At 39.9% G+C, this 24,166-nt stretch overlaps 1 protein-coding gene across 6 annotated transcripts; it reads right to left on the bottom strand.

Moving 5' to 3' along the window:
• Positions 1-1,162: 1,162 nt before the first annotated feature.
• st8sia5 (ST8 alpha-N-acetyl-neuraminide alpha-2,8-sialyltransferase 5) lies at positions 1,163-22,405 on the bottom strand. 6 transcript variants are annotated; one of them, XM_074689823.1, is made up of 9 exons: positions 21,602-22,405; positions 13,972-14,079; positions 13,537-13,632; positions 9,202-9,294; positions 6,012-6,170; positions 5,145-5,289; positions 4,927-5,039; positions 3,419-3,511; positions 1,163-3,338 (listed from the first exon to the last, which is right to left on the bottom strand). In XM_074689823.1, exons 1-9 carry the CDS (start codon positions 21,745-21,747, stop codon positions 2,876-2,878), a joined length of 1,416 nt encoding a protein of 471 aa, XP_074545924.1. In that variant the 5' UTR covers positions 21,748-22,405; the 3' UTR covers positions 1,163-2,875. The 6 variants fall into 6 exon arrangements, with proteins under 6 accessions (XP_074545924.1, XP_074545927.1, XP_074545929.1 ...); XM_074689824.1 differs by having other exon boundaries at positions 1,164-3,338; positions 6,012-6,098; positions 21,602-22,397; XM_074689826.1 differs by lacking the exon at positions 13,537-13,632 and having other exon boundaries at positions 21,602-22,402.
• Between the last annotated feature and the right edge of the window lie 1,761 nt (positions 22,406-24,166).

Raw genomic sequence — 24,166 nt, 5'->3', positions numbered from 1 at the left:
CAGATGTGTGATTAAGACTTTAACAGCTACTAAATTTAAGGGTAACACTTTACTTTAGAGGTCCTCAATTTTCATCACACTTAGGGAATAATTGGACCAAGTTTTTTTCTTATTTCTTTGAATTTATCCCTGAAATTTCATGAGAATTTGGTGAAAATTAGCACAGAACTTCTGGCCAGATTCTGTTTTGCTGTGCGCCTGTACTCGCAGTGTCTATCACAATCAGGAAAGGCTGATTTACAACCCCACTCTGGGTGAATATCACAATTGAAGCCTTCAGTTGTATCATGTAAAACATTATAGGTCTAATCATAAAGGTTTATCATTTTGCATGTGATCTCAATTATGCAACTTGGTACTACAGAACTTAATGAAATTAAATAATAGATAGCCAACTATCAACTGCTTATTGGGTAATTGTTTACTTTACATTTCAAAGGTAATTTATCAGAGGAAACAATGAACCTATCTTCTGTGTTCAAGAACTAAGCAGCTATTTATTACCTGCTTCTCTGGAAACAGCAGGAATGTTTGGATACTGCTAAAAACATTTTGTGGTGGATTATGATTTAATTTCAAATAAATTATTTGCTAATCGTCACCATCTTACCTTGCAATTTGGAGTAAATTTCAAAGAAACTGGAAAAAACAGTAACCTACCAATTGTGAATAGCAACAATAAATTTGTACATTATTTTAAAGAAGTTATGTGCTAATTTCAAAGAAATAAAAAAAACTTTGTCTAATCATTACCCAAGTGTGATGAAATTTGAGGACCTCTAAAGGTAAGTGTTACCAATTTAAGATACGATAAGCCATATCCGCAGCCATACCATGCTGAGTCAGCAGGTGAGAGGACACCGACACCAGCAGCTGCTGAATAATTGAGGTGTTGACAGTAGCTGTGCTTAATGAGCTAATTGCAGGGAATGGAGCAGAGGTTAACTGGTCTGAAATGAGACAGCTGAATTAGTCTCATGTGTCTGATGCGGCTCTCAACGTGTCATAGTCAGCACAAATTAGTAACCAGTACGATTGTCTATGTAGCAAATAGTTATCTAATGTATTAATGGGAATACTCAGGCTGGTAATAACTTGTCAAAAACACATACGACAGGATAAGTACGAAAATCCAAATAGGTTTATTTACAAACACAATACAGTATAAAGAATGATCAAGAGTCAGTTAAGAAGCACTGTGTCATATATCAACACTATCAGTACACAAGCCAACTTCATTCCTTTTCCTGTCTTGATTCACTTGTGTCTACATCTATTCAGTGGTCGAGCCAAAGAGGGTTTGGTATTAAATCTGATGAACCTATGTCTCTTGTGCAAAAGCACACAAAACGTCTGAGCAGACAACAGAAAAGAGCATGTTTGGATCTGATGAGAAATGATGTCCTTCAAACACTAAATCATGAAGAGCTGTAGAGCTGAGCAGGAACACAAGAGCAGCTATAAAAAGAAAAAAAAAGAACAGTTTAAAGTCTCTTTTGCAAAGAAAGAAAAGAAAAACCTGCACAGCAAAGCAAGAGCTTGATCATTCAATGACTTTTTTACAGTTTTAAGGGGAAGGTGAATAACACAGTAGTCTTACAAGTGTCCTAACATTTCACAAAAAGGGCAGCAACCATTCTTCATTCCTGCATCTTTAATCATGCATCCATTTTTATAAAATGCACCTCAATCTGTTCTTCTATCTGTGGAAAAAGTCTGTACGTATCCTCAAAAGCACTGTGAACTTCCGTGGAGGCTTAAGTGTAAACATATTTCAGTGATCATTGAAGCAGGCACACACAAAGCCAAGTATAGAGTTAAGTCATGCAGAGCATTACATAATTATGAATGGACTTTACGGTAAGACTTCACTACGTCCTGTATATTATAGGCTGAGAGATTTTTCTAAACCTTACAGAGTCTTAGACGTCCTCTGATTCAACAGACTAGTTTGTTGTCATGTTTTGTGGATACGCAAAACGCAAAGGTGCATTGCATATCGTATAGAGGGGGTTGTTATCTTATAAGGCAGCATGGTTTAAGACATGAATGACGAAGAGAGGCTGGGTAGCTAAACATTGCTATATGTTGCTTTACAAATCAGGTGGCCTTGAAGAGCGAAGGTTTGCTGAGATGGTGAAATTAAACACTGCTTTTCTGGCTGTTAATTTCCTCCGTCTTGACGTTTTTTTTGCACATTTTCTCCGCCAGAAACATTGGAAGATTTCTAAAATGAGACAAGAAGAGGGCCACTGAAAACCGTCCCTTTCTTAGTCTTTGAAAATATTCACCCAGCCACACTGGAGAATAAGAAATAGATTAGAAAAGTAGACAACTGAATGTTACAAGTTCTTTTTTTCTTTTAGTTTAGCTTAATATCAAGGTTTTGTTTAACACAAACATTAAAAGCTGCCACACCCACAGAGTGTCCGAGATAAAGAGAGAAGAGAAAGGAAACGAGGGGGCACGAAGATACCCGGTGCGGCCCATTTCAGCGTAAATATCTGTGCAACGTTGAGTAGAAAACAACACCTCTGTACAGCAGAGCCACTAGAAAACTTCACAGAAACAACATCACTATGAAGACCACTTTTCACATTAAAAACAAGCATCCTGTGGTGCGATTCTGAGATTACCTTTAGGTTCTGACCGGCAAAATAAAAACTGAACGTTCACATTGAAGATAGGAGTTATGTTGGCTTTAAAGCAGGCAACCTTCAAGGTGTGGATGGCAGAGAAAAAAGAAGTGAACACAGGTGACGCTAACTATCTTTTTGAGTATGGAGGAAATCAACTATTATTTGGCTTACAACCAGAACAACTCAAAAGATCAGGTCTGAAACAAACTAAAAGAGCTGAATGTTGATTTAAGGGATCACGTGCATTGCCCCGTGTGTACGTTGAGGATCCCTCGAGTATGCATGTGAATGAAGTTGAAGATTTCATGTGGCATGGCGTGGAAGCCCGGCCTTGGCTTGACGTTATCGTAGTAATGATGAGTGATGAAGATGCCAGAGGGGTTCATGGGGAAGGCCCAGAAACCGTAGAGGTGGACCTCCTCGCACATCTCCATGGCGGCCGTCACGAGCATCAGCCCGCTGCTGAGGCGCTTGGCCCGGACGCCCTGAACTGCCCAGAAACGCTGCACATTCAGGAGGTACTGCGGGTGGAAGAAGAACACGCCTCTCTGGGAGTCGAAGTCGTCCAGCATGTACTTGACTCTGAAAGATACGTCGGTGTTTCGGGTGTTGTAGAAGGCAGGAAGCACCACTGAGGAGTTCTCGTAATTCTGGAGGACTTCGTAAAACGGGCGCCGCCATTTCTCCAGCTTCTGAAATCTGCAGGGGGAGCAAAACGTGAGATTTAGAAAGGCTCAAGACAAGAAACAAAGATTAAAGAGAAACTGTCGGATGTGTACCTCTCAGTAATAATGCTTGGATTTACTGTCACCAGATCAGTCCTGGTGCCAACATCAGCGGTGTATTTCTCATTAATGGGCGGGATGTTGCACCTGCAAATAAAAGAAGGCACCAAAAATGTCAGTTCAGAAACATTTGGTTTAACTTTTAGACATGTTGGAAAGTTTTTGTGTTGGGCTGCACAACCGATCAAGGATAGAATTGCTGAGTCAGAGTTCTGTCTCTAAAATATTTTATCACTGGACATCAAATCGTGACCTAGCGAACGTCACTGAGGCAAGGTGGCCGTAAGATGCAGAAACATGGGGCAGAAAGACTCAAGAGTTTCAAGACTGATTTCTTTAGCCTTCCCTAAACCAACAACACCAGAGTTTTAATTTAAGGTTTGTTTGTTTTTCTTTGTTTTACTTCACTTGTCAGATTTGTCTCTGGAGGTTTTTCTTTGAGCTGTGTCCTCTCCGGATGAGCAGCAGGGAGACTTTTGGACTGTTTTTAAAACTTTAACTCTCTCTGCTGTTGCTTTTGTTGATGCTATGCTCACAGCATGCTCAGCTGGTCTCTCTGAAACCGGCTCATCGCCAAAATCTCGAGAGATTCCTGCAGAGCTCTGGATATTTAAGACGCACAGGGACGCAGAGAAGACAAAAACTAGAGAGGAAGAGAGCTGAAGCAAGACGACAGAGGCTTTAGGAGAGGAGATATAAACCATGTCTCCCCTTTCTCATTATGGATGTGAAATCTGATAAATAGACGAAGGAGCTAACCAGAGGAGCCAGGAGTCAGACAGAGTTTGGGGAATGCAGTATAGTGAGCCTTATGGAGACTTGGCTTCATCAAGATATTCCCCACAGCCTTTAATCTGAGTGGACTAGCCAGGATTTTAGCGAGACCACCTAACGTCAAACCTTTTGTCGAGAGATTATTACAACTATTCTGATTATCTTATACTATGTGGAAATGCTGAGCATGGCATTTCAACATATAGAAATCCAACTTTATTTTTTTTATTATTATTATTTATCTTTTTATTTATTTATCATTATTATTATTATTATTACTATTATTATTTTCTTATTGTTATTATTATTATTATTATCATTATTATTATTATTATTATTATTATTATTTATTTATTTATTTATTTATTTATTTTTTTTTTTTTTTATGGCTCGCTACTCCTCCAACAAATAATCCCAGATTTTTACTTATCAAATTGCAAAATATTCATTTTTTTCCTCTTTACAGTAAATAAACTATGGTACAAAAAAGGGTCAGGGCAAACCAGTATCAAATTATAATATGGGTGCAGTTTTTTTAAAAATAATTATGTATTAAATAAGTTTTCTCTAAACCATCACTAGTGTTTTAAATGTACGGTGTGGGATCTTTGTTGGTTATATTAGCTGTTAGCAAAAAATGTGTTTTTCAAATCTGGAACTTAAAACAGATTCTGCAAAAACCTCTCTGCAGCCCAACACAATATTTGGAAGAAATAAGTTCTGATTACCTGAACACAAAATCAGCTGAGTCAATCTCTTTTCCACATTTGCTGTTCTTGATGATGCCACCATTTCCAATCACAGCACATTTCTTGTACTGTGACTTGGAGTATGGCATATCCTGGATTGACAAACAAGAAACACACGTTATCATTTTCAAACTGGGTAAATATTTGAGATTAAAATGGCCAATGCTGAGTAATTTCAGGTCAGGGAGTGCGCTCACATCTGGGAACATTTTGAAGACCTCGGTGGTGATGGGGAGGATACCACTTGTGTCCACCTCGTATCTGAGTTTGGTTCCTGCAGGAGTGTTCCTCTTGGTGGTGAACAGAAAGGAAGGAGCGTTACAGCAGCGAGACAGAGACATCCTGTGGGACAGGAAGAAAAAAGAAGAGTTTATGTAAACACACTTCAGTGGGAATTAAAACTGAGCTGGCTTCAAGTACAAACAGTTTGCTGATAAAACCTACTTTAATTTAAAAGCCTTGTAAAAAATTCTGAATAAAACTAATAGAATAGTACAGAAACATTTATTTTACAACACATACAAAAGAAAATAGAGCAAGTCCATAAGGAACAAGACCATAAACTGTGCAACATTACCAAAGTAGTTAACTGAAGTTTGTCATCAGACAGTCCATAGACTGGTTATTGTGACAGCCTTAAATTACATATATTCACTTTCAATGTGAGATTTAATACAGTCATGCATGAGATATAAAAGGTATTCAGATGTTCATTTATTCTTCTAATGAAATGATCCGATGCAATGGGATCCCATCTGGAAAATGAAACGAAAAAGAAAAAACAAACAAAAACAGCACAGTGAGACACAGTACGACACCACATGGTTTGACACACTGCAGGAACATTTGTTTTGGACGAAAGGTCTGCAAACTATTAGCTGCCTTCAAAGTCACATCAGTAAATAGAAAACAATAACAACAGACTACAGTCAAGAGTCTGCGCCTCACGGACAAATAAAAACACCACACAACCCACGTGTTTCACGTTACACACAACATCAATAAGAGCAAACACCACGAGGCCAGAGAGCCTCTTCTCTTCTCCCTGATGGAGTCACGCTTACTTGAAGTTGCTGGTTTCCTCCTTGTTCTGCTCCCACCTACACACCTGCAGGTTTCTCCATCTCTCAAACAGCTCGGATGTTTTCACCCTGCCAGACAGGAGGAGAGACTTGTGGGATAAGGGAGGATACCCATGGCCACTTATTTTCCGTTTGAAGTTTCTACATTGAAGAGACATCATAAAATTGACTGAAGGAGACAAACAAGGTTAGACAATTGCAGTGTTTACTCCTCTGTGATGGGGGAACCGATGGATCTAGACATTTCAAATCAAAGACTCGGGTTCATGGAGCATGTCTGCAAATAGCTGTCCTTGGACTGACATCTCCTCTGAGATGATGGGATGAATGATGGGATTTGTTCAGGGAGGCTGGGTGACACCATTACACTGACTGTCAGAACAGAGCGAGCACAGCTGCTCTCTCGGCCTCAGACACAGAGGCTTTTGGCTCTCGCTGAGCGTCCAGAATCAGTGGGCATTAAAGTTTGGCAGCCAGAGGGACGAGCACAAAAAGGTCACTGGATAATGTTCATATTTGTAGTACAGGAAATGTGCCTCTAAATCTGCCAGGAGAGGAACTGTCTGGTGGAGGAGAGCCATGAATCTTCCTGTAAACAAACTGCAGTCTGTGGATATGCTTTATTTATAACGTACTGACATTTAACTGCCAGAATAATTACAAGATGGAAGCTGTGTTCTTTCTTTTATTACTCCAGTTACATCAGTCTCTGATACTCGATCACTTAATGGTTATATAAAAATAGAATTTAATGATTTCTGCTTATGCTCAAAGATAATCACATCTATTAGAGATGCAATTTAATGAAGCCTCATGGACTACACTGTAAAAACTGAACTCTTAGCAAGTGTTTGTGTCTTATTTTTTTGTCTTATCAGACTTAATATGAGCCGTATTCTCCTGAAAGGTCCAGAAAAATGTCTTAATTTAGGATATTAAAAGTAATGGTGGGACTCAATTTTGAAAAATCAAATAGATTAGAGGTCTGCTAAGTAATCACTCACAGTTAATCACAAGTAATTGTAATTAACTGCAGTTTGTCACATTTAAAACTGGATGTCAATATTTGACATGAGAAGCAAATGGGTTTTAGTAGATGACTGAATTACTGAATAGACATATTAATAAGATGAAACGTGTTCGTTTTCAACTGAGCATCCTTTTTTAATGTATTTTGAGCTGGCACTGTTCACAAGGCTCAACTAATAAACTTAGATTTATAAGGATTTTTTGATCATTTCACTGTGAGTTGGCGACTGCGTACTCGGACTAGCTCTGGCGTTCGGGCTCGCAACTAACATGAACAGTCTATGGTAACCACATGTTGAGCGTTTTGGTGGTATGTAAAACTTTTTGTTGCATTATTTGCACACAAAAATGTACTTTCATTGGAATAAATTTTGACTGAATTTTTTTCATCCATGGCATCAAGCAGCACCGTCTCATCCTTCTCTACCAAATTGTTTTTTGTCAGTCTGTTGTTACTGTTGTTGTTGCTTTCCACATTGTGCAACGCTATGATTGGTTTGCCAGGAGCTTTTGTACTAAAAAATGTTTCATGTTGTCTGGAGTACAACAATAAACCGCAACATTTTTTTATGTTCATTATGTACAGATTCATTCTTTGTTACACTGCCTGTATTATTCTATTTAATGTATTTTTATTGCAATGTTTTTTACATACTTTCTTGTTTACTGCTATGACTCTGTCAGTTTCCCTGTTGTGGGACAAATAAATGTATTTTATCTTATCTTATCTTATCTTATCTTATCTTTCAAGTCCCAGCTCTAATTAAAAGACAAAAATGACAACTGAATTGCTTGTTGTGAGTAGGGATGGGTACCTTTCACATTTACGGTACGGTACCAACGCTCGGTACCTGGCAATTGATACAGATACTTTACGGTACCAATTTTCGGTACTTTTTGTGTATATGGGGTTAAAAAAATATCAATATCTTTAACAGTCGAGTATAATTTTTTTTTTCAATTTAACATGTTTATTCTTCAATACATAACCTTGCAATGCTATGTTCATGTCCAGCATGGAATATGACCTACTCTTCCACTCCCTCACAGTCACAAAGATGCATTCAGGTACCTTAACATGGAACCTTTTGATTTTACATGAATTGGTACCCAGTACTTTTGACATAATTGGGTCGGTACCTATAAAAGTACCTAATTCGGTACCCATCCCTAGTTAAGAGTTTAAAACAAGTGCCAGTGGGGTAAGAAAACTGCACTTGTTCCCAGAACTAAATTTAGACCCTAGTTCCTGTGGTGGAAAAGCACACAATTCCTCAAAAGGTCCCTAGTTCTGAGAGAAAGTTTCATGCAGACAAAAAGCACCCTGTGTCTAGTTTTGGTCAATATAAAGTTAGTTTCCTCTCTTCGAATCTGTTTAATCAGCTGATCAGAAATGGGTGTTGTTTACGTCTGCAACATTTGGTTCGCTTATATTCTGCTTGTGTGATATCTTAGCTGAGTGGTCAAGCCCAGACACTCCCACCAGTGTAATGAAGCTGTGCTGTCCCTGCTTATCGACTAAAAGTGATGATACAGAAAGATGCTCCTTACTCCAAGTCAGGTAAACAGAAAATACTCTTTCAGTGGAAACTTTGACTCCATTTTTTATCTCTGGCTTTAAATAAAGAGCAAATGCAACACAGTACAAGGACTGTTTCACATTTGACAATGACCCCTTGATGCATTTGCAGTGAAAGACGCAACTAGACAGTTTACTGAGCTGCTTCATCTTTTATGATAAAGAGTTTATCAAAATTTCTAAAGACCTGACTAAATGTGTCCGGCATATCTCAAACACAGATAAATGGAGCTGTAGGTATGGAGATATGAGCAGCAATAACCGCAAACATGAAATATCAAAATGGCATCACTGAGGAGCTGGTTGTGATTTTTGTCAATATCGTACATCCAGGGATTAAAGTCATCAATGAAAATAAAAAGAAGACACCGTAAACATAAACACAACATTTGTTAGCCATACTTCTTAGTATCCATGGTGTTTGTTTCAGTAGTCTTATCTTACAACATAAATCAGGCTTCAGGTTTTTCTCCCTTCTCACCTGACCAAAGCCTGAAAATTAACTTCAGGGGAAAAGATGTCATGTTCACAACAAGTGTCAGCTTCACCTCCATGAACACTTACATTGTCAAGACTTTGACGTCCATGATCTCCTGTCTGAGCTCCCTACATGCTGTAGAGTTGTATTCAAAGGAGCCTTCATAGTTTCCCAGATACCTGGAGAGACAGACACAGTCATCCTCTGCCTAAACGCCCAAACACTCATACAGAAATCAACAGGTTCAGTTAAAATACATCATTAAAAACAGTGTGTGAAGGAAAATATCTTATATTTACTCTTAAACGTCTACAGCTTGGCTATAAAACTCTATCAGTAAAGCATTGTGGGATGACAATGACAAGACGTGATGGGCTGATATAAGGCGTCACATATAGGTTAGTAATAAACTGTTTACTGGACACTTGCACCAGATTCTGTTGCATCTTAGTCTAAACCAATGAGATACTCTAACCCAAAACGTAACACCTCTCCTATTCTTCCATATTTAACTGGTTATGATGTAACATCTGTGCTTTAAAGCTGCCATCCTGTAAACGAATCAACATTTATTCTGCATCTGAAAGGTTGTTGAGTTAAGTGTCTAACATGTTTCAATTTTTCTACACAGATCGCCTTTTTGTGATACTAATAATAATATTTTAATCTTAGTTAACTTTTCTGCACAAACATGCAAATTGACTCAGTAGCTTATTTATTGTTCTCCTTGAGCATAAACACACACAAATGTTCATGCAAACAGGTAATCACAATATGGAGACAATAACTTACAAAACTTTAAAAGTTCAGACTTTAACTTGGGTAAAACAGAATTTCTTTGACACACATTTTTCAAATGGTAACAGTAACCAAAAGAAGACAGAAATAATGTCTGGGTTTGGGTGTGGTTGAAGAAATTCCTTCCTGTTGAAGTTATCACTTATTTATTTTCCTTTTTGTTGTTATCATGATGCCTTATTTCTTGCAGCACAATGTTGTATTTGCATGCAGCATCAGCATCAGCGTGCAGTCTGGATTAATGTGTGTGGGCTTATGTTCAGCAATGCAGTGTGGGCTGTTTAGGATGGAGATTCATATGTTTACAAGATGCTAAATCAATGTGAGCAGAGGAAATTTAGCACATTTTGTCTTCATTCCTGCATCTGATTTAATGAAATCTCTCTGGAGTTGATGGATTAAATATCACATATTAAACAATACTGTACTTCTGGACAAAGAATGTGAGTTAATTAGTTTGGTAAACTGTTGCCCATAGATCTAGAAGTCCACACTAAACAAAATGTTAAAATTAGTTGCTTCATAACTCTATTTGTGTCTTTGTTTGGTTGCATCACAGAGACCTAGGGTCTATCTTTAAGGTTTAAGATGTAACTTATTCCAGTGTTGGCACTATCTCAACTGGTCCAACACCCAAATGTTAGATGTGTGTGAACTCCATCCTGAATTATAAATCACATTTAAAGTTGGCTACGTTTGAACTCAAGCACAGCGAGTGTAACCCAACACTTAAATTGGTTTCTGTTTTTAGATTAAATTAAATGAAGATTGTTTAGCAGGACAGAAAAGCATCATGTATATATTTCTCAGAGCCTGTATGCAAGTCCAGTGATGAAAATGGGCAGTTTGTACCAATGGTGAATAGAGAATCAATTGGGATATGCATGAGCCAGGTTAACACCCCAACAGAGCTCTAAACTTAGTGGAGGTAGACCCCATCATCAGAGACGCTAACTGCTAGCTTACTACACCTGTTAGGGTGTTTAAAGAGAGTGGACATCGCCTTAATATGTTACTGTAAAAGACATAATATGTGTAGAGAATTTTGAAAAAATACAATATTGCTGAGATACACAACAAACTTAGATCAAGAAGACACAGCATTTTTCATCTTTATTGCTGTTTATGCTGAAAACTCATGTGCAATTTTAATGGAAAGTGGTTTTTCAGGAAGTTCCTTTGACATGACGTTCCGCACCGGCCTCGCTTCAATGGTGCAACTGGGTCTTTCCATATCTGTATGTTATGATAAATGGTCCCTGGACGTGCATACAGGCCCTGATCAATTTAAAAAATCTTTTTCTGAGCAGACCTTTTCCATCAATGTTACTTGGTATTAAAGATGCTATGTAGAGGATCTGTTTTAATTACACTCCCTCGCCACCTTCAGGCCTGGAGTCTCACGCGCACTGTTGTAAATTACTTTTAGTGAGGCGTGTGTTTGTTTTGGAATTTAATGGAGATTGGATCTGATCAAATTTTCTTTGTTTAAGACAACTTTTTACTGGATACATCATGCTGAGGTAAGGTATTTATCAGTACAGTTACATAGCTCTACAGTTTGAAATGTGACATCAAGCAAACATAGTAGCCAGCTATATGTTAGCGACATTAGCAGCTCTGATGTATCTGGAGGCTAATGTGACAACAACTAAACACTGTCAGTTTGTACCGTAGTAGGCTAATCAGCCTTTAGCTCTGGCTGCATCTCTCTCTTGTTTATCTTTCTTTTTCTCTTCTGTCCTTTTCTGTCTGACAGTTAGGCTCCTGTGTCCACCATCACTACAAAATTAATCACAGAAATCGTTTTCAGCAGAGAAAAACACAGATCTCTGTGTTTTCTCTCTACTAAACTTCGTCAGTCAGTGTGGTGTTGTCATAGAGACCTAGACATCCCGTAAATCAATCCGGCCCTGGTTGACCCAAACTGGAAGCTAAGAAGTAGCAATTTAATATGACCTGTAACCAGCAACATTTGGCGCTGATAATCTCATTTTAAAGTGTGGTTTATGATCTGGGATATAGCTAGAAGGGAGACTTTTTCAAGATCACTTTTGATATCCTCTCAGCCCCTTTAATCATAAATATCTGTTTAAAAAACAGTAAACGTTCACTTTAAACAAAAGCTAAATCAGAGCTACATGAAGTTGGAGCTAAAGATTTAAAAAAAGCAGATTAGGAGGTAAATATATAAGACTTTAATCTTTATTCCAAAAGCCTAAAGTGGTTGAATCCTCTTTATGTAACTGAACTAAGAGCTTTAAAGTATAACATGAAAGGCCTTGGAGCCTTTATTTGACTGCATGCAAATAAAACATTGTTCATCCTGTGTCATGAGGCAATAACCAGGCATTAAATAGTTTTCAGCCAAATGATTTTGTCTAATTGTCGATATTTTCACACCCAGGGGGTTCTTTCTCTTTTAGCTCAGATCTATAACTTCCCTTTTAGGCTTGGGCAGAGGGCCTGGAGCTGGCAGCGTTATCTGACTCTGGCTGCTGTTAATAAAATGTTGCATGTAAATAAATACTTTACTCTTCTCTTCAGTGGAACCATTATCTAAAAATATTTCTCGGAGTATTTAAAGCTGTAAACATGGCGTCTAATATTCACATGTGCACTGCTCAGGGTTACATGGAGCGGTATAAGTGAGTGTTGTTTCTGGTCACATCAGACGTCGTACAGACATCAGATGGTGTTTCTGGAGATGGATAATATTGCAACATATTACCTGTGGCTGTGGATGTAAATGAGGCAGGTTAAAAAGTAAAGTAGGATGGAAATAAAAGAACACAACGAGCCATACAATGGAGGGATGCATTAAAGGAACAAGATGCTGGGATGAAACTGTACAAATAAGGAACGATGAAACTGGTTGTCTACATCCACCTGATGATGCAGTGTATTTCTGAGGTTTGTAGAAGAGATCTGACACTTAAACAAGGATTTTCATGCTTGTTTTAGCTAAGATGATGAAACCTTTGCAAGTGTTCTCTGTTCAGTTCTAAAAGTAAGACAGTAAATCACTAATCGAGATGAACATCATCTCGCAGGGCGTGTCAGCTTAACCGTACAATGCTGGTTTCAAAACCAGTCCAGGAAGAGAAGACTGATGAGGGGTTGTAGCTTTAAGAGGGGGACAAATCTGGCACGTTCCTGTCTTACTGAAGCAGGGTACAGTTAAGAAGAGAAGGGGTTCAATCCAGGTCGCAGAGAGAGACAATGCAGATGTGAGAAGGGGAGATAGGGGGGAGCAGAGAGAAAGTGTCCACACTATGTACATGGCATACACACAGAGCTGTGCAGAACACATGAGACACAGGTTGAGGAGGACAAGGCATTTGGAAATGGGGTGCTGGATGGGACACAGAGGTACGAAGAGAAGCCAGTACATCAGCAGGAGACCGTGGTTTCAATACCAGCTTCTGGAGGGAGGGGATGTAAGGTGTCAGGGGTCTGGGGGTCGAGGTGAACGGGATCAGACAACATGCAAGAGCAAATCTGAAAGTGCAACCACCACTGAAAAATATGAGTTTATACCTTTCAAAACTAATGAAAAACAAAGAGGCATTCCTGGGTTTCTGTGAGAATTACTTTTAAAAAATGCCTTCAAACTGGCCTACCTTTGAGAGCGTTTTTTTTTCTTCTTAATATCAGCTAGGCAGGGTGTGACTATTACGGAGATCTGTGAATCTGGCTGAAAATTCTGACGGAAACATCTGTCAACATGCAGACAGGTTAAGTTAGATTTAAATGTGCGATGTAGTCAGTCTTGAGAAAATCACCAACCCTGCTAACCTCCTTTACAAAAAAATGAAATAAAATGAATAAAATTTCAAAAAATAAAATAAAAATCCTGCAGATTTCAAGACAAGTAGAGCAAAAAGTGTTGCAGCTTGTGTTTTCTGAAGAAACTGGTGGGTAAACAGCAGCCCAGTCCACACATGCAGGGCTGGGTCATCACTATGATGGGTATGAAACTTATTCTGTCTTTCATTCTATCTTTCTCTCTCACACACACACGCTCTTTTCTCAGAGGTGTTATGCAGCAAAGGTACCTTTTCCTTCCATTTCTGGCAGGCTTCACAGCTCCGTCATCCGAGAAATTAACAGGACCGGTCCAATTTCCTGTCTCGTCCCCTTTGAGTCGGCTAAACTGTTGCGCACTAGTAAGAAAATGAGTCAGTTTATTTGGGATTTATTCTCCTTATTGTGCAAATGTCAAACACACAAACACCCAAACCCATGAGCCCACTCTTTAAAACTCACACACACACTTGCACACTCACTCAAACGCACACATGCATTCATCTTTCTGGCTTGAAGAAAGAAACAGTCAGAATGGTAGGAATGTGTTTCCTGCTGACGATATCATGGTCTGAATGATTCATTCCTGCTCTTTTTTTGGCACGACGCCGACATCCAGGGTGTGATTCAAACATTCACACTGCGGGAGTGTTAGACTTGTAGTTCAAGATGTAAAAGTCAGAGCAATTTAAGGGGGGAACAGTCTCTGCCAGTGGCGCTGTAAATGTCAAATTACTTTCCAGGAAGAGACGCCAAGAAATCGGCTAAGTTAGGCCAGAAAAACTGAAATCTGAGCAAGTGTTTGTCTTATTTTTAGTAAAAGATGATCTATTAATCTTAATATGAGACACATTCATCTGATACATCCAAAAAATGCCTTATTTCAAGATTTTAAAAGACAAAAATATGTAATGTTGTTTTGTATGTCCAGATGAGAGACAAATACTTGCAAAGATTTCAGTTCAACAGCCCTCGTTTTCAGCCAGATATAGCATAAAAACAAAGAATATGACACCCTAAAGGTGTAGTACAGTCTGAGATTTTTCCCTTGTGATGTCTTTTGAGGTTATCTCTGAATCTGAATCTGAACATTTTTTCTGTCTCCTAAGAAAAACTGCACCTGGCTGCATCATCCCTGAAGTGTTAATACAGGAAGTCTTCAGTCTGTTTGTTGGATCAGAGAATCTGTCAGAGGAGGCGTTTGGGTGCAGGTGCTTCACAGCTCTCTCATCAAGAGGATGTTGTCTGTCCTACACTGAGCATCTCATTTTCCAGCCGTGGGGAGGTGTTTAAGGTACAAGCATCCGGCTTCCTCCCACGACCCGAAAGTCATCAGGCTGATTGGTCGCTCTTAATCGCTCGCAGGTGTGTGTGTGTGTGTGTTTAATGGTCTCTGCACACTATGACAGCTGAGGTAGACTCCTAACCCCAAAAGGGGAACAGTGGTGACGATCATGGCTAGATGAGGAAGTATTTTATATGTTTGGATTCTTTTCAAATGCATGAATCTACAGTCCATTTGGGAGTTTAAACAAGACACAGTGCAAAAGTTGAACACCTGAGCATATCTCATCGTTATAATAGAAGGAACAGAAACAACTTTGTGTTTCTTTTTTTTATGCTTCCCCTGCCTGAGTCTGTCTGAGGTCTATGTTCACTGGTTATGGCTGTTGAATTAAATCTATCAGCTGTGTCTCATTAACACTTCTTGACATATTTTATCTTTTTTTTATTTAACCTTTATTTAACCAAAGAAAAAAAAAAAAATTAAAAAAATAATAATGCTGTGTTCCATTTGTACACAGAACTGGGAAGTTGGGAGTGGGGATGGCACCATCTCTGAGTTCAGCATTCCAGTTGCCAAGTCAGAAAAACTTGCCGTGAAAGCAGTATTTCTGCATATAAACATGGAATAAACAAACACTTGGCAGAAATTCTAAAATAAAAAGAATCTAACAGGAGCTCAATTACTGTTTACCCCTGAACTCGGAATTTTCTACTGGGAATTCAGGGGTGGTGTGGGTGCTTCACTTACAAGTCGGAAATTCCAACTTTGGGGGGTCGTTCCAGCTGGGCGTTCCCATTCAGAACTAGGAAATTCCGACTTCCGAGTACAAATGGAATGCACCGAAAGTAGCTGTGCAACATATCAGCTCTCCTCAAAGAGAAGCCAAAACATGTAGAGCTCCCCCTGCTGACAGGCTGCAGTATGCACCACAAGGATAACTTTCAAAGTGTCAAACTAAGAAAACAAAACATATCTCATGTACATTTGCAGCAGCTAGCATGAGTTTTTAATCATACATAGTTAGAGATGGGAATCAAAAACCTGATCCTGTTGAGAATCGATAAGAAATGTTTCAATCCATTGATATTGTTAGCCTTTGTGCTTAACGATTCCCTTATCAATTCCCTTATTGAATCAGGATTTTCAGCTTGAAGTTTTGCTGAAGAACTGACTTCATAAAGAAATGTACATCACTCTCTCTCAGGAAATTCATATTCAGTACATTCAAAATGGTATAAATCACCTTATTTATCAAAATAACGAAATAGCGCAAGCTTGATGCTAACGCATATGGGAAACTGCTTTGATATGCTAGCAGTTAGCATACATCAGTATAACTTCAGCTTCAGAATAAACATACCACATCAACTCTTTGCAAAAAAAAAAAAAAAAAAAAAAGAATTTCAAATGTCAAAAGCTAACAGGCTAATGAAAGGCTCATGGCTGACTTTATAACTACAGAAAGGTTCCAAACAACTTAAACCATTGCTATAACCACTTTGAGACACTAGATGGCCTACTTGAATTATTCATATATTACATCACAGTACATCAACGTCACACTGTGTGCAATTTTTACCTGTTCCTGTATAATTATGCCCAGAAATATCCAGATTCAGGGACCAATTACATTTTATTCACTTACAGTATAAACTCAATTGAATGTTGACACAAAAAACCTGTAAAGCTACTTTTTGTACCAAGAAAATTCACAACAGGAATTGATAAGGGAATGGATAAAGAATCAGATCAATAAGCAGAATCGATTAGGGCTTCTGCTTTTCAATTCCCATCCCTATACATAGTACAGTGAGAGGAAAAAATGAGTACACCCCTTTTTAATTCCTTAAATTTCTGCCTGAATTGGTCGTAAAAATGTGTTCTGATCTTAACTCAAATCACAAGAATGAGTAAACGTCATCTGCTTCAACTACTTCCACCCAATTACATTTTATCATATGTTTATTGGCCATTTTGTTGACCCTCTTTTGGCAGCCATAACTTTAACCAGACATTTCCTGTAGCTGCAGATTAGATTAAAATGAAGCCCTTACTCTTCAGTTTTTGCCATTTAAGCTTGAAAAACATACATCTGTGGTAAGATTTGGATGGTTTTGTATCACTTCTTTCTTTTGGTGTATTTAAATTAGATTTCTTGACAGTAAGAAGTGTTTAGTCTTCAGCTAAACTCATCCTTCTAGATGTTACATCATCCTTTATTTGTCAACTACCTTTTTAAAATTCACATCTCTGAATGCCAAAGGTTGCACAGTGTCTATCATCGCTGATTATTATGTAAGTGTCCGTGGGTGACTCATTTCCCAGAGTGCTCTGTGCTTGTTGAGCCGAGTTCAGCCGGCAAACTAAAGCCCAAAGAGGCTTTCTGGGTGCATTATGTGCTGGAGCATTCATCATCAGGGGATTCATGTCAATACTGATCCACAGGCACATTTGGCTTCCCTGAGTGCTACTTCAACATCTCAGCAGCACTCTGCACGCAGCCGCTGAACAGAAGAGCCTCTAAACTGAGAGGTGTAACAAAGGACAGCTGCTTACTGTAGGGAGATGATAAAACAAGCTTCTTGACACAAACATCAAGCAAAAGACTGCAATCTAAAATGCTGGCAGTGATAAATATGTTGTACAGTTATTACAATAACCATGCGCTCAAACTCTTGTAGGGACCGATAAAACTCTGATCGATCTCATGTGACTTATTCTGACTCCAGACTCCTCAATCCAAGGAGCCCATTCGTCTCCATAAACTCCATTAAGGGCCAAATTCAGACAGTAATCGCAGCATTAGTCCAGATAAACAACAGCCACAAAGTTTCTGTGCGGCTCTAATGCGCTCTGATTCTGCCCCTGAGCATTGTTAATGGAGCTGGGAAGCAGAAGCGACTTTTAGGCTATTTGATTATTGGCATTTGTTTTTCCTTTGGCCTTGCACGTTGACTCAGATGTCCATGTGTATTTCCTGTAACTCCTTAACACAGTGCATACTTCATTTAATTTTGATTATCAAAAACATTTGTGATCTGATCTTGATCTTTTTCTGGTTTCCTCTCTGCTTCGACTTTTAACTCAGAATCTCTCCTATAAATAGTCTCAGCTCTTACATTATTAACAAGCAGCTCTTTGTGCATTCCTATCTATATATAGGGGTGGAAACAGTACGAAAATATTCTACCCAAGTATCATGAAGAGATGTCAGTAAGATCTTTGTTGAAGCTGAAGTCTAACTAAAAGAAGAGCTTTAATGTGAGAACAACACTGATTTAGGTTGAAGCTCCTGAATATTTGAGTTTCCTCTTTGTTTTGGCTTTGCACTTTGTAGACGCTCCCTACATCAAGACTTCAGGAAGGATTTGCTGTGATTTCAGTATGAGCAGCTTCTCCTCTTCCTCTATGTTAGTTCACCTGATCACTGAACCAGAGGTGTCAGCCAATCAGCTGCAGGCACAACTCTGATCATTTCTGCTTCTTAATGTTTCACTTATATAAATAGAGGTGAAACTACTGATTTCAAAAACTACACAAGCTGCTCTAAACTGGGGGATGGTGCCTAAATGCACAACACATGACTTTAAAATAGTCACAGATGTTTCCTGCCTCAGTTATGTATTTGATTTATGAATATGTACAGTAAGTACTGATTCATATTATTTATGGATCAAGAATTTCAAACTTTTACTGTTTAAGGCCTCTTGAATTTGTCTTCCTTGTTTTAAATCAGTAAATCTGGAAAGAAAATTTAAGACCAGTCTTTTTTTCATGTTGTGTTTTCAGGCTTTTTATGCCTTTAATAAGATAGGAGAGGAAAGTGGTTAGAGTACAAAAACAGAGTGAGAGTGGGGAGTGATACGTCAGGACACAGGCCACAGGCTGGATTCAAACCCAGGCCACCCCATGGGGCACGACCTAGACCACGATGCCATCTGCACCCCAAGACCAATCTTTTTCAAGCAGCTTTTAATGACGTGTCGTGCCATTTGTTGGCTATTTTGTAATTTCGGGTGTTTACTTTATGTCTTCTATAAGCTTAGCGTCTACATCATCTCTCCTGAGTCAAACCTTTTCTTTACATAATTTTACTATTTCTTTCTCCATGTTTGCTCAAATTGTTGTCACTGTTTTTCTGTCACACATTTACAAGATTGTTGATTCTTATTTTGCATCTGTTTTGTTCTAACCTGAAGCACTTTGGGCTGTCACATCCACCTCACAGGCCCAGTAACAACCAGACATGCACCGATCGATCGTTGTCGATTTCCTTAATTTTGGGTGATCAGTGATTGGCCCATCCTTACATATGAAACTGATCTTATATACCTCTGGGAAGGTCTGGCAGCCAGGCATTGTTGCTTTTTGCTCTGATAACCTAAAACTCAGGACATTTTATTGGTTGTTTAACTTAAAACATAAAGATTTTAGTGTTTCACTGGATTTTTTCAAATGATTTTTAATAAAATAAGATTGGAACATTGAAGCCATATGCTGTCAGTTATAGAAACTAAAAAGTAAAAATAGGTATCGGTAACCCAAATCGGTACGGCAGGTCAGGCTTTTTAAACATCAGTGATGCTCTTAGTAAGTTAAAACAGACTCCATTGCAGCATGCAAAGTGTTTACAGCAAGTTCAGTAACATGTAATATAAATTTTGATTAGAAATGTGAGAAATCTTTCCTGGATTGTGACTTTTTGCTGAGCTGCACTGATTTCCTCCTGGTTTTGGACTCTTTGTCAGACAAACTAACATTTCAAAGCCGGCGACAGAGATGCAGCCAAATGCAGAGATGCAAAGCTTCTCAGTTTTTGGACCTGATTAGCCAACCAGCTCCCTCGTGGGGGTTTTTGCGCTCCTCTTTCCAGCTGAGGGTATTTTTAGACGTTGCTCACATCAAGTCAAACAGAGTTGAACTGTCTTCCCTCAGAAGTGTGTCACTCATCTATCAAGCTCCCCTGACGTCTTGTACTCCTACATCCTGCACAACCTCATTCTGGTGTGAGCTAAAGCAGGGTCCACGTGAGTCTCAGCGTGTACCAGTGATGTTTGAGCCCCTTTCTATTTTTACATCTGGTGCAGCTGGACTGAATGTGATGACACATGAAAACGGTTTCTGCCTGTTTTCCAAGCACCCAAACGCCTCCTCCGCTGCTGCTCTAGCCTGTACGCTCCAGGTCATCTGCAGAGGAGCTGTCTGCTCCCTGCCTGCCTGCGTGTCTCCTGCTCGTGTTTGGGAAGATGCTGGGTGTGGTCACAGCCCATGTGGACAACGACTCCTGCTTGTTTTCACCTAAAGTGTCGTCCAAACTGACGTCATCTCTCTCACACACATGCAAACACAGTCACATATCAGCCTCTCTTTCTCTCCTTCCTCTCTCTTTCTCCCCCACTTCCACTGAGGTGTGTGTGCAGACAGACTGTAGCAAAATGGCCGCCACCGAGCCCACTGCTCTCTGTTTCTGCAGCTTTCTGTTCCCCCCCTCTCCTTCTCTTGCAGGATGAGAGCAAAGTGAGGGCACAGGCGAGAGATAGGTGTGTGCGTGTCGGTGTTTGAATTCATGCATCTCCGCTGCAGAGGTCAGGATGCCATGAATCCACATTGAGTTCTTAGTCAGAGCAGCCCAGCAGGGTGTCAGGGGGGAGGGGGGTAGCTGTGGGCAGATTGCAGCACATGTATGTTTGCTTTAAGGTAAACATGCATGTGCTGTGTGTCAAATATCTGGAGGTGGGGGGAAGTTTCAGGTTGTTCCTTTGTTTTTCTGGAGGAAGATTTGTGAGATCCAAACCACCTAAAGATCAAAGATCCCAGCTTCTCATCATCTGCTCGTCTCACACTGAAATTTGTCTCAGCTTGAAAAAGAAAAGGGGGGGCTGGCGGTTTAAGGAATGGGTCTTTAACTGGGACAAGATGGGTGCAAAAGGAACATTTTCCAGACTTCAATGGGAGGGAGATAAATCTTGTAGCAGAGGTATTATAAAACACGGCTCTGCAGAGGCTGAGTGCACTGAGTGCAGCCTGCTAATATGATTTATTTAACAGGGACCAGTAAGAAATACACATCATCTGTAGTGTGTTTCTCTATGCCATCATCATCATCATCAGCTCGACTAGCGCTCAGCTGCATTCTGCTAATCCGATGCCTGTGTTAGATGTAGGCTAAGACCAGTCAAGAAGGCTGAAAATTAAAAAGAAGATCATTGGGAAAAGAAAGGTAAAAACATTACCATACACAGCTGGAGCACTGTGTATGGTATGAATGTGATGCTGCTTTTTCTAAGAAAACATCAAAAATAAATCTCATGGAAACTGTTTCTATGCCACTGGAGAAAAAAGATGGATGGTTAATTGCTATTGTTCTTGCTCAGCCATTAAAGCTTATTTCCCCCACATGCATCCCCATCAGAGGGATTAAACTGAACTATTTAGCTCTCCCTTGGACTCCACTCTGAACTGGGAGCGTTATTTCTCACACATTATGACTATGACAGCATGCTTTACCCTTACAGTGTGTATAAATCTGTCACAGGGCTGCGCTTTGATTCCCTTTTCTCAGTCAGAGTCAAACAGAAATAACCAACACTTACCTCTTAATGTAGTTTTTGCCATAGAGAATCTGCTGCAATAGTGTGACGAGTCCAAATGCACAAATAAATATAAAACAAAGAGACCTATTGCCGAGTATGTCTTTACCCGACGATGGGTCGGCGTATCCCATTCTTTTTCGCAGCATCCAGGGCTGACGGTGACACCCGTTCAGGTGCCTCTCTCCGCTGCATTCAGGACCAGGAGCGCTGCTGCCGTATTCTACCTGCTGGAATGACCATCGTCCGCCGCCGTCTCTAGGCTACTTTCCTGCTCTCACACCGCAGCATCGCGCTGCTGCATCAGCTGTGATCTTAATTGCAAATCATCAGCGTCCACTTTCAGCTTAATGAATCCCTGACCTCTATCTGAGGAGCGGACGGGTGTCGGAGCAGACAGCGCCCTGCTGCAGGTTGGAAATGTCTGGTGCGCTCTCGTCGCTGAGGCGCAGTCGCTCGATCGGATGCAAGCAATGCAGATTATCCCCCAAATTACGAGCTCAGCCGCGCATTTGCCCGAGAATAATCCCGATTGTTTCTCGAATCAGATCGTGCAAAGGCTGATCGGTGTCAAACGCGATTTGGTTTTTTATGTTTTTAGGATAAGGCTGCCAGGCTACGAGCTGCGACAGAGGGAGAAAACACAACGTCCATGCTTCATCTCAAATCTGAGCGAAGCTGCGTGACCGAAATGCGGGGGGAGGAGGAGGAGGAGGAGGGTGCGCCTTTTCTCAGCCAGCAGCAGGACGCGCGCTGCGTTTCATTCAGACATACTGTAGATGCTCTTACTCAGCCAAAACCCCAAGGTCATAGGATCCGAAACCAGGATGTACTTCCACCTGCACTACACATTAAAAAACAACCAGATTCACCCAGCCCTCTGGGGGGAAATCCACGGGTCTGCCAATAAACAGATTGCATAACTCTGCCCTGAGATTTCTCAATAAACGTGATGCTCGAGGGTATTTTGTAGCTGCTTCAATGGATCAGTATTTCCATTTCTTCTTGAATGTTTCTAACAAATGCAGCTCATGTCAAGGTGCTACTTAAAATTCCGAGGCCTACTGCTATTAATGGTGTTATAAAATCAGAGTAGAGCCTAAATTTAGCCACAAAAATATGAAGTAACTGCAGAAGATGAATAAATTATTTTATTGCATGAAAAATATTTATTTAAAAAAAATACATAGGGCTGATATCTAATCAGCCAATCACACGGCAGTACTTCAATACATTGGTGGAGAGGAGGTGAGCATCAGTATGGAGAAGAAAGGTGTTTTAAGAGACTTTGGACGTGGCATGGTTGTTGGTCTATTTGACAAAATGCTGATCTTCTGGGGTTTTCACCCCCAGCCGTCTCTATGGTTTACAGAGAATGGTCCCAAAAAGAGAAAATATCCAGTGAGCAGCAGTTCTCTGGGACTAAACGCCTTGTTGTAAGATCTTCTCTGAACACAAAACACATCCAACATGAAGCAGATGGGCTACAGCAGCAGAGGGCCAGATAAGAACAGGAAACTGAGGCTACACTTCACCAAAACTGGACCATAGAAGACTGAAAAATGTCTCCTGGTCTGATGAGTCTGGATTTCTGCTCCTTATTCAGATGGCCGGCTCAGGATTTGGAGGAAGCATCATGAAAGCATGGATCCATCCTGCCTTGGATCAACGTTACAGCCTGCTGCTGGTGTAATGGTGTAGGGGAGATTTTCTTGGCACACTTTGGGCACCAACTGAGTCTGGTTTTAAGTCCACAGCCAGGTTCACATCATGGATGTTCAGCTGACAAATCTACAGCAACTGTGTGATCCTATCAGGTCAATATGGAGCAAAATCTCTGGGAAAGATTTCCATACCATACCATACCATACCATACCATACCATACCATACCATACCATACCAACTTTATTTATAGAGCACTTTTAAAAACAACCACAGCTGTAGACTAAGTGCTGTACAGGTAGATCAATAATAAAATGATAAAAACAGATAAATAAAAACAGACACATAAAATAAAACATTGTAAAAACAACTAAAAACAAATAAAAGGGAATAAAAGAAAATAAAAGAGATTAAGACCAGGCAAAGAAACTAAGTCTCGCCGGGGTTAAAAGCCAAAGAATAAAAATGGATTTTAGGACCTGTTTTAAAAGTGGACAGTGAAGGGGCCTCTTGTCACCAAGAATTAAAGCAGTTCTGATAAAGGGGCTCAAACCAGCACGGTGGACATGCCCACTTCAAATTTTGACAACTAAACTGTCGGATTAATTCCTGATATCACCTTCTCAGAGCAAAAGTCCTGACAGAGGTCGGTGGATTACTGTGACCCTGCTGCTGATAAATGTATGTGTGGTATTGATTTCTGTCCACGTTGACAGCTGCTTGATGAAGTGACTCTGGTGCAGTCTGGGTTGCTTCAGCTGTGTGGATTAACACCTTTAAAAACAGCAGAATTGTGGGCGGATGTGAAGAAGAAGTGTCTGATGAATAACGGTTCAGTCAACATGGTGTCAGACTCTGAAAATGTAGGAATTGTCAGAATAAATTTGCAGACACCATAAATATCC

This window comes from Halichoeres trimaculatus, unplaced genomic scaffold (assembly GCF_033239565.1).
Source record: "Halichoeres trimaculatus isolate MK-OKI-2021-1 unplaced genomic scaffold, fHalTri1.1 fHalTri1_scaffold_16, whole genome shotgun sequence".
Classification (NCBI taxonomy): Eukaryota; Metazoa; Chordata; class Actinopteri; order Labriformes; family Labridae; genus Halichoeres; species Halichoeres trimaculatus.
Note: the sequence above shows the minus strand (reverse complement) of the source record. Positions and strands in the feature narration are given on the sequence as shown.

Bases quoted from the DNA above. Each gene is read 5' to 3' on its own strand.
- st8sia5 (XM_074689823.1), bottom strand. From the start codon at position 21,747: ATGCTGCGAAAAAGAATGGGATACGCCGACCCATCGTCGGGTAAAGAC. The intron at 14,080-21,601 runs GTAAGTGTTGGT...TTTTCTTACTAG, and splicing joins GGCAAAAACTACATTAAGAG to TGCGCAACAGTTTAGCCGAC. The intron at 5,040-5,144 runs GTGAGCGCACTC...TTGTCAATCCAG, and splicing joins TCTTCAAAATGTTCCCAGAT to GATATGCCATACTCCAAGTC.